Raw genomic sequence first — 10,300 nt, forward strand, 5'->3', positions numbered from 1 at the left:
AATCACGTGATTTTTACCTTTTTGGGGGGTTGGCCCCCCCCCCCCCCCTGGCGCTCAAGGGGGGGGGGGGGGGGGGGTGCAAATTGAATTTTTTTTGAGGATCAAAAAAAAAAAAATGTGCTCACAACCCCCCCCCCCCCCCCCCCCCCCCCCCCCCCCCCCCCCCCCCCCCCCCCCCCCCCCCACTGAGCGAATTTTTGGCCGGCGCGTTTTTCAAATTTCCGGGAGCAAAAAAAAAAAAAAAAAAAAAAAATTGTGCTCTGTACCCCCCCCCCCCCCCCCCCCCCCCCCCCCCCCCCCCCCCCCACTGAGCAACTTTTCGGCCGGCGCGATTTTCAAATTTTCGGGAGCAAAAAAAAAAAAAAAGTTGGGCCCCCGCTCCCCTAAGAAATCCTGGATCCGCGCCTGGACCCCATGCGTGTTACCAACATGTCCGGTAAAGGGGTACTTTTCGTGCGACAAAGTCCGGCCCGAGAATTGTAAAAAAAGGGGTGTAATAACTTTTCACCTGGAGATTTCTTTAAAAAGGGAGTGTTTTTACTTTTTTTCTCTCATCTCTTTAATTGGAGCATTGGTAAATTGAGCATTTTTCATGATTTAGGGGGGTCTCCAAGGCAGGAAAAGCCCGCAAAAAGCCCGCGAAAGGGGGGTTCAGAAATGTTGGCAGTCCTCAGATAGGGGGTGCTTTCAAAAAGAGGGAACGAGCATATGCGTACCCTAAATAAAACTGAGTGGGGGGGGGGGGGTGGGCGGGGGCACAGATTGGGTTTTTTTTTTAAAAGAGGTCTTGATTTAACCCTAACCCTAACCCTAAACTTTCACTTAAGCTCAACACGCACCTAACCCCAATCTGTGCCGCAGAAAAAAATAACGCAACCCGGGGGCGGGGGGGGGGGGGTACTCACATATTAAGACATACGGAGATGTGCCACTCTAATGGGTAACTTAAAAATATTTTTAAAAAGTTAACATGGGTCCCAATTTTAACAAAAATATAATTAAAAATGGGTCCGTTTTTTCGAAATTTCATGGTGTTTCATGAAAATTGTGAAAACACCCAATTTTTTTGAAAAATGTCCCCAAATACCCCCTAATAATGGGTATGGGTTTCGAGGCTTGAGCGGCACACCCCGTCCGAACCAAACCAAATATGAGTATCCCCCCGGGATTGACAAAAATAGTGATCAAAATAGGGGGCCATGAGGCCTTTACCCGGCCCCCCCCCCCCCCCCCGCCCCGCCACAGAAAATAAAAGAGAGAGAAGGAAGGGAAAATGATAAAGGAGAGCTAAAAGGGAACAAAAAGGAGGAAGAAGAAAGAAAAGCCCAGGTCAAAAAAAACAATTAGGGACCAGTTGGAATCAACTGGTGCTGGTACCAGTTGATTAAAGTGAACTGGTTTCAATATGGAAATTGGTATAGTGGAATCTACTGGAATGAACTGGTACTGGTACCAGTTGATTTTCAGTCGATTATTCAGTAGCGGCTATCAATCAACTGATAATCAATAATCAATAGTTTATGGCATCTGGCCACCAAATATAGACTTTTATAGACTCTTGCAATTGCCCCATCACAAAGATCATTTGAAGTGAATTGCAGTTGATTCTAATGTCAATTAAAGAATTTAGAGAGCGTACATATTATACAAAATTATACATATTTTTACTTGTTATTAATTACATATATTCTTTACATCTATCTGTACGTCTTAAATTAGATGTAAAATATGATTTGACTAAGAAAATATAAATCACAAAATTGATGTGCATTGTCACATTTGCTTGACAAATCATGATAATTATATTTTCTGTGAAAATATGCAAGTTAAGCATGAATATACACAAGATACAATGGTTCAGAACTGGTTTTCAACTGGTATTTTACTAGTTTCAACTGGTAAATCAACTGGCAATCATCTACTAGTTTTAACTGGTAATCATCTATTGGTTTTCAACTGGTAAATCAACTGGTAATCATCTACTGGTTTTCAACTGGTATCTTCTGGAAACAACTGATCTCAAATGGTCAACTCTGGTTTTATGGTTTTTAAACTGGAATCAACTGGTAAATGTACCAGTAAGGCCTATTGTTTTTAACTGGTATCAACTGGTGTAACAATTTAATACCAGTATGGCTAATTGGTTTCAACTGAAATCAACTGTTTTCAGCATGCCAGTAGGGTCAATAGGGTCAGTTGCGATTTTTCCCGCCATCAAGGTGTGGATTGAAAGGTCCTGCCCCCCCCCCCCTCCTCTCAGTAAAAGAGAGAGAAAGGGAGAGAGAGAGAGAGAGAGAGAGAGAGAGAGAAGGAGGGAAGGAAATGGGAAGAGGAGAGAAAGGGAAATAATTTTGTTTTTTTAAAGAGGAAGAAGAACAAAAAGGGGAACAGATATGATTTTGCGCCGCTCTCGTCCCCCCCCTCCAAAACAAAGCGCCAGATACGCCACTGTACACCATTGGTGTACTGATGAGATGGGGCCCCCATTTTTTTAAAAATTTGATTTCAGTCGTGATTTACAAATAACGTGAAAAGCTTCATTTTCCGGAATTCTTCCTCACTTTTTTTGTACTTTTGTATGCGCATGTTGGAAAATGACAAATTCCCAATGTAAAGTCAGGCAAGAAATATGCTTATTTAGAGGCCTACACTTGTCAGGGGCCACGGAACGGCGTGGCTCGGGGGGTTCGAGCCCCCCCCCCCACTTTTTTTAAAAAACAATATATTAAAGAGAAGTAGAAAAAAAGAAAGAGGAAAAAAAAAACGTGTAAAAACACGTTAATTTAACCTTTTTTATGGAGATGGGGCCCCCATGGCGTTCAAAGAGGGGGGGGGGGGTGGCGATTTTTTAAATTTTCGAGGGCCCCCCAAAAAATCAATGTGCTCACTACACCGCCCCCCCCCCTCCCCACTGAGCGAATTTTGATCGGCGCAATTTTCAAATTTTCGAGGGCCAAACAAATCAATATGCTCACTACACCCACCCCCTCTCTGAAATTTAGTCCCTGTGGAATGTTATGGCCTGTTGAATGGTTTCTCAGTAAAATCGTCATAAATCCTCAAATCTGACATTTAAAAAAAACAAAACTATACTGTGATGTAGCTGAAAGTCTGAAAATTCTTATCATTTTGATCGTTTTTTCTGAATAATTTGTGAAACATATGAGGAAATAGCTGTAACGGTGATACAAGTAATTTCCATCGCCATAATTTATTGGCATTGCAAAATGTTTGGAATTATTGTTAATATTTGGTGTAAATATGATCTATACATATATGATTTAATTTGTTATTTTCACAACTTTTTCATATCTGCAGATTCGCAAAAATGGCAAAAATGACTTATTTTGTTTGCTTCTGTTTTCAAAACGGTAACAGATAGTTTATATGAATTTTCTTTTTTGTATTTTTTTATCACAAAGATGATATTTTAGTTTCTGATAATTTATTATTTGTGTCCAAGAAAGTGATGAATTAAGTTGTCAACTTTGTCGAATTTTGCCATTTTTGCCAATTTGACCATTTCTGGCAGGTTTTTCGGTAATTTTGCGATATTAAAAAAAATGATATAAAATCACAACGCATTGACCGATTTCAATTCTGTTTTTTTTTGTTTTTTGAAGCTTTCATAAAGCTTGATCATTTGCAATCATCAAATAACATGTGTTTGTTGTACTTATTTTTGGTGTGCTATACCTAGTATACGAGTTGGCAAATCTATGCAAAACGGGGCGAGACGCTTGCCCTCTACGGTTTGAAATTGACATTCGGGGATTCCCCGGCCCCTGTGACGTTATGCTGGAAAAACCCAGTTTCGCGTAGGAGATCGATGGATGATGATTATTATTACCACACTTTTACACGATTACGACCAATTAAGATGGACCCTCGTATTGGCAGTCTCTGGCTTATCCCGACATGTGTGGGTATTGTTATGATATCATGCTACGTTTCAGGTAAGAGATTCCACCATTATTGTTAACCAGGGCCAGGCTGTCAACTTTTACTTTGGGGAACTAATTGGCCCATGCTCCTACTACTAGTAGTAGTACAGTGCATGAAGTTTATACCGCGAAAGGGTGCGGTTATTAGTCTTCCACATCAGTCGTTTATAATAGAATTTAAGGAATTTAATTTCAATTCAGAACTTTGTTTATTTCAGACTCAGCTGCACAAGGCAGCGTACCATAAAACATATGTGACATAGATATATAGGGAAAAGAGCTGAGTATAAACATGATGAGTATAACAACAAATCTGACAAAGATAATTAATACTAGTGTAACGTGTTTATTAACCGAGGGAACTTATAAACCAAAATCAATCATCGAACATGCTGCATCAAAAACAATCTAAACTCTCCAACAAAACTCAAGTAAACCAGGACAGTAGAAAACACAACCTCACACGAAGAAGGACGGAACAGAACTAACTTTAATACTCAATATTATAACATGGCTCTGAGTACAACTCAGGCATCATAACAAAATAAACCAATCAGGGGAAAGTCATGTGATAAGAGAAACGAATGAGGTGAACAGGCTAGATAGAGCAAAGGTGAGAGGCAAAGAGAACGAATGAGAGAAGAGAAAGTGCATGTTGCTAGGGCAGGAAAAGGCAACCAAGCATAGAGAATGAGAAGACAACAAAGGGAATGGGTTTGAAGGAGAGAGAGAAAAATAAGGTGTGGCAGTAGTGCAACTGAAAGACTGTGCTGTAAGAAGGTGAATGAAATGGGAACATGAGCAGGGAAAATGAATATGCAAATGAAGAATGCAAATATATAAATGAATATGTAATAATGGATAAGGAAGAGATGAGAAATTTACTAACTGAAATATAAAGACAAATTCAAACTGTTACATAAATATCCCTCCACGCAAAAATTGTCCTCAATTTTCTAGAGGTGCGTAAAGAATTGACTGCTTTCAAACTACTAGTAAAACTATGTAATAGAAAAAACATTTTCATTGAACCTAAAACTTGAGTATATGTAATTGCATATCCTATATAATTTGTTATGCAATCAGGGTACTTTTCATTTACCTATCAATATCTATGTACTTTTGTCAACATAAGTACAAAACTTTCTCTTTAATCAAGCCAAATTCTATGATCTATGTACACATTCAACTAGAATTCCGAAACTATCAAAACCCTTAATTCGAACCCTGTATTAACAACTAAATTAGAAGCACCATTTTAAAAGGCAGAAGTGCTCCAAACTGACCACAAAAATTTGTCGACAATGAATTTTTGTCCGAAAATACAGAAATTGTCACTTTCCTATTTCTTTTTTTAAAAGAAAATAACAAGTCAATTCAATGGCTAAAGACAATCATAAGCGATTGTCCCAAATGTTTTTTTTTTTTGAATAAAAAAAAATATGAGCAATAAATACAGTCATGATTTGGAATCTCCAAAAACAAAATAAGAACACTTTGTTCCACTAATTCCCAAAATTCATGAATACATGTAATTGAATCCATAAATAGCATATTACATTATCTTTAAAAAAAAACGCTTACATGTAGCAACGTCATGTCTGTACTTTACACAGATCCATTACATCAATAACATTGAAAGTATTGAGATTGCAGTCAGTGCTTATACAACAATAACAGAAAAATACTTCCTTTGCTGAGACCAAAAAAGAAAAGATCAAAATCTCCTTGACTATATGATATCCCGCATTTAAAAAAGTTGTAAAAAAAAATAAATGCGATTGTATATCAAATCCCTTTTTACTCTTTTTTTTTTTTTCCGTACAAAATTTTGACCTGCACGTTTTTGGAAATTGTCTTTTAAACAAGAAATGACTGCAAAAACAATTTTACACAAAATCATCATATCTCGTCGGTTTGACGACAGCCCGTCCAGATCTGGTTTGAGTTTGGTTTGGCCGTCTAGGGGGTCGTTGAGGAAGTCCTGGGGGTCCTGGGGGTCCTGGGGGTGGTGGCTGTAGTCCTGGGGGTGGTAGAGGTAGTCCCAGGGGTGGTGGAGGTAGTCCCGGGGGTGTTGGCAGAAGCCCAGCTGGTCCCTGAATTGGCGATGGTGGAACAAGTAACCCAGGTGGTGGGTTATTTACTGGAAGAAGGGGGGTAGCATTCCCTGACTGGTCCCTAAATGGTAGGGAACCAGACAGAGGGGTGAAGTAAGGACGGTGTTCCTGACTGCATGTGAAGGTAGGGGGAACGTCCGTGTTAGATGATCGGACGTCAACTCTGGTATGTGGAGTCCACTCGGATCGGTAGGGTTTGAGTCTGTTCTTGTGTACGATTCTATGGGTGTGGTTGGTGGCGGATGACAAGACCCGGTACGGTTTGAGTCTGTTCTTGAGGGGAGCGTGGTTGCTGGGATGAGGTGATCTAATCGTCTCACATGCCCTGCATTTCTCGCAGAAATCAAGGACATCTCTATGTATGTAGGGCCAGAAGTAGGATGACTTCGCTCGTTCGAGAGTCCGTTCTGCACTAAAGTGTCCTGAAGTTGGGTGACCATGAAGAAGCTTCAAAACTTCTTGCACTAAGCTTTCTGGGACTATGGCTTGGTAGAGCTTAACTGATCGTTTCTCGTCCATTTTCGTGCGATACAAGATATCGTTGTGGATGGATAGACGAGAAAGCTGCCAAAGAAGTCTGCGCTTTCCAGGCTGGCTGCGACGGATTTCCTTGACAGTTGGCCTTGTATTATTGGTAACCATGTGCCGGATATCTTCAAGGTCTTTGTCTAGCTTCTGGTGGTGGAGAAGCTTAGGCTCTAGTCCTTGGAGGCAGTTGGGTGGGGAAGACGAAGGCTGAGGAACTTCTGATTCTAATTCAGACATGGTTTGGGTACCAACCGAAGAATAGGATGTAGCATTAAGGGTGCACACCTGAGAACTCCGAGTGGAAGAAGGACGAGAATTCTGCGGCTCTTGCTGACTGTCAGGGTGACGAGACAAGGCGTCCGCATTCTGATGAGATCGACCTCTCCGATGTATGATGGAAAACGTGTATGCATGAAGTTCAAGTGCGACAAGGCTAGCAATATCTAACGAGGTAACCACAAGTAGTACAATAAGACTGATATTCGAGCGGTGAAAATGAGTCTTGTACATCAACAATTCAAGAAAAGTCAGCATAACCCACATTAACCAAGAAGGGAGAACCTTGTAAAACAACAAGTATGTCCCAAGTAATGAAGTAGGGTGAACTACACTTAATTATCAACTGGTGACTCACCAAAATAATTGTAGAACTACGGTGAGGTGGAGTTGAAGAAGAGGATGTATGATGATATAGCTTGCTAATTAGCACCAAGCTTGCTGAAGGAGGGTGAAAACAGAAGCAAGGTACAGGCAAACAGCAGCAAAAATATGAAAGCACGACATGGCGAAATTGGTTCGAAACAATCTGGACAAAACACAGAAACACCGCTGCCACCAATTGTAACATGTTTATTAACCGAGGGAACTTATAAACCAAAATCAATCATCGAACATGCTGCATCAAAAACAATCTAAACTCTCCAACAAAACCAGGACAGTAGAAAACACAACCTCACACGAAGAAGGACGGAACAGAACTAACTTTAATACTCAATATTATAACATGGCTCTGAGTACAACTCAGGCATCATAACAAAATAAACCAATCAGGGGAAAGTCATGTGATAAGAGAAACGAATGAGGTGAACAGGCTAGATAGAGCAAAGGTGAGAGGCAAAGAGAACGAATGAGAGAAGAGAAAGTGCATGTTGCTAGGGCAGGAAAAGGCAACCATGCATAGAGAATGAGAAGACAACAAAGGGAATGGGTTTGAAGGAGAGAGAGAAAAATAAGGTGTGGCAGTAGTGCAACTGAAAGACTGTGCTGTAAGAAGGTGAATGAAATGGGAACATGAGCAGGGAAAATGAATATGCAAATGAAGAATGCAAATATATAAATGAATATGTAATAATGGATAAGGAAGAGATGAGAAATTTACTAACTGAAATATAAAGACAAATTCAAACTGTTACACTAGGTATATACAATCTAACTCTAACTTCTAAGCTGTACCTGTACTAATTGTAAGATTAAAATAAGTACATGTATAACAATTATCTATTGAAGTTGTAACAATCTCTGCTCAACAACCAGAACAATTATAACAACAACAAGTACTATATCCTGCACCCATGAGAGGCTGGATACTGATAACACCAACATAATGATCTATTCCCATGTGTCAGCAGGCTATTCAGCCAAAATCTCCAGAGGCCCGATGTGTACCTAAGACATTATAGAAATTTAAATGATTTTAAAATTGAAATAATCAAAGTTGTAGCAGATTGAATATTAAATGATGTTGTTGTTTTAGATTTTAAGGGTTTATATCATTCATTTATGAATATTTACGCCAAATTCAAGTTGCATTAACAAAATTAAATGGAAGCAGAATTAAGAGAAGAGAAAAAAATCTTAGCTGTTCAATTTTGCGCATTTTACAGAGATTCCAGACAGACTGTCTACACAAAATCAATGACCATTTTGTGTGTATCTTCTGGCCAGTCTGGTTCGGTACATTGAACAGGCTTATAAGGCAGCCGTAATGAACTTGCTACTTTTGAGTAGTCTTGTAGATCAGGCGTTTATAAGAACTAAATCAATAAATAACATGAAACATAATCAAATAATTTGCTTAGATATTCTAAAACTTCAAATAAAGGTGTTTACCTAGTCTTGAATATCAGGCATTTATTTATTAAAATAGCACAAATTAATATCAATTTCTTTATAATGTATTGAATTCATTTTTCAATGTGAAATTGCCTACAAATAACATTAGAAAAAAAAATAAGTCGCCAATTTACTTATTCTATTTTAATCAGACACAGGTTTATGTATTCATTAAGTCTTACATTGAATTCAATTTGATTAAAGAGAAAATTGAAGAAAATGAGAAAAACTAAGGGTTCACAATATGTTTTTTTTATATTATTTTTTTCACTTTGCCAAAACAAATTTGGGTTCAAACCCAAGTCAATGCTCTCATGCCCTTTCGTAAAGCTTTAATCATCATCATATTTTCTCCTTCAATATTTCATTTGATTGTGTTTCATGTAAGTCCTATTTATTGATTTAATTCATATAAACGACTGATCTGTAAGACTACATAAAAACAAGTTATAGTTAATTTTCAATCTGTTTCAATTTTGATTATTTCAATTTAAACGACTTGAATATCTATTCCTTACATTCTGTTATAAATGACTGATGTGGAAAACTAGTTAACACACTCTTTCGCGACAATGAAATCAACAGGCCCCCCTTTTTTTTTTCTTCTTCTTCAAATTATGTACAATTTGTGAGACCCAGTGATGAATGGAATAAAAAATAGTTTGACATGGATTAACTTGAGCATTTAATTAACCAAACAGTATATAGTTAAAAGTGTTTTTCCTTATGATGCCTTTGAAACTGTTATTTGATTCCTCTTTTTTTTGTTAAAACAACTCTACCACCTCCGTATATAATGCTTTTCAAAAGGAAACAAGGAAATGTAGTCCTAGGTACAAGAACAGTCCACTGGCAAATCTTATAAACAATAATAGCATGTGTAGCGCCCACACCCCGAGGGAGGGGGCATACCTATTAAAGGAAGACAAAATAAGAAAGGTGTTGACTGAGATGCGTGGCAAAAACAAAGTGAGAAGCCACTCCTGGTATCCCAGCTGGTGTGTTTAGGTTAGTTGTGGGTGAGGCCACTCTCGCAGGAGGGGGTACCTAATTAACTAAGAGGAGGGACTATATGGGGGCTAGAAATATACTTGTGTCATACATACATAGTCAAAGATAATAAGATATACAAAAAAATAGGGGGGGGGGGGTATTCTGTGGGGCTCCACACCTTCCCCTCCAAAAATAAATGTCTCCTGGACATTTCAACTTTCAAACATTTATAACAATTCATTAATATAGTACAACATTTCTAATGTTCATTAAGTTCTCGTTCAATGTCGTCATGAGCTTAGGACCGATCAAGGAGGTGAGACTTATCACCAAAGTCCATGATTATTTATAGTCCATGTCCTTGCTACGCTCACAAATCATCGTGCTCCAATTCTTCTGTGAAATACATGTACTACATCGAGTTCATTAACGTGTTGCAAATCTTTATAGCGAAACCTAATACTAATACTCAAAGTCTCAGAATTACATATCATAACATCACATCAGAATTACGTGGCTTTTTCTTACATACAAATAAACTTTGCGAAACATTAACCCATTCTACGGGCGCGCCTGACATACGGTGAAGGTTTCTTGGGAAGTGTC

The 10,300-nt window shown here is 38.7% G+C and overlaps 1 protein-coding gene across 1 annotated transcript; it reads right to left on the reverse strand.

Moving 5' to 3' along the window:
- Positions 1-5,833: 5,833 nt before the first annotated feature.
- LOC105437912 (U1 small nuclear ribonucleoprotein C-like) lies at positions 5,834-6,826 on the reverse strand. Its single transcript, XM_011665061.2, has one exon. The coding sequence runs from the start codon at positions 6,824-6,826 to the stop codon at positions 5,834-5,836; it is 993 nt and encodes a 330-aa protein (XP_011663363.2).
- Between the last annotated feature and the right edge of the window lie 3,474 nt (positions 6,827-10,300).

This window comes from Strongylocentrotus purpuratus, unplaced genomic scaffold (assembly GCF_000002235.5).
Source record: "Strongylocentrotus purpuratus isolate Spur 01 unplaced genomic scaffold, Spur_5.0 spur5_scaffold_1, whole genome shotgun sequence".
In the NCBI taxonomy this organism is placed as follows: domain Eukaryota; kingdom Metazoa; phylum Echinodermata; class Echinoidea; order Camarodonta; family Strongylocentrotidae; genus Strongylocentrotus; species Strongylocentrotus purpuratus.

Coding starts and splice junctions, on each gene's coding strand:
- LOC105437912 (XM_011665061.2), bottom strand. CDS start 6,826: ATGTCTGAATTAGAATCAGAAGTTCCTCAGCCTTCGTCTTCCCCACCC.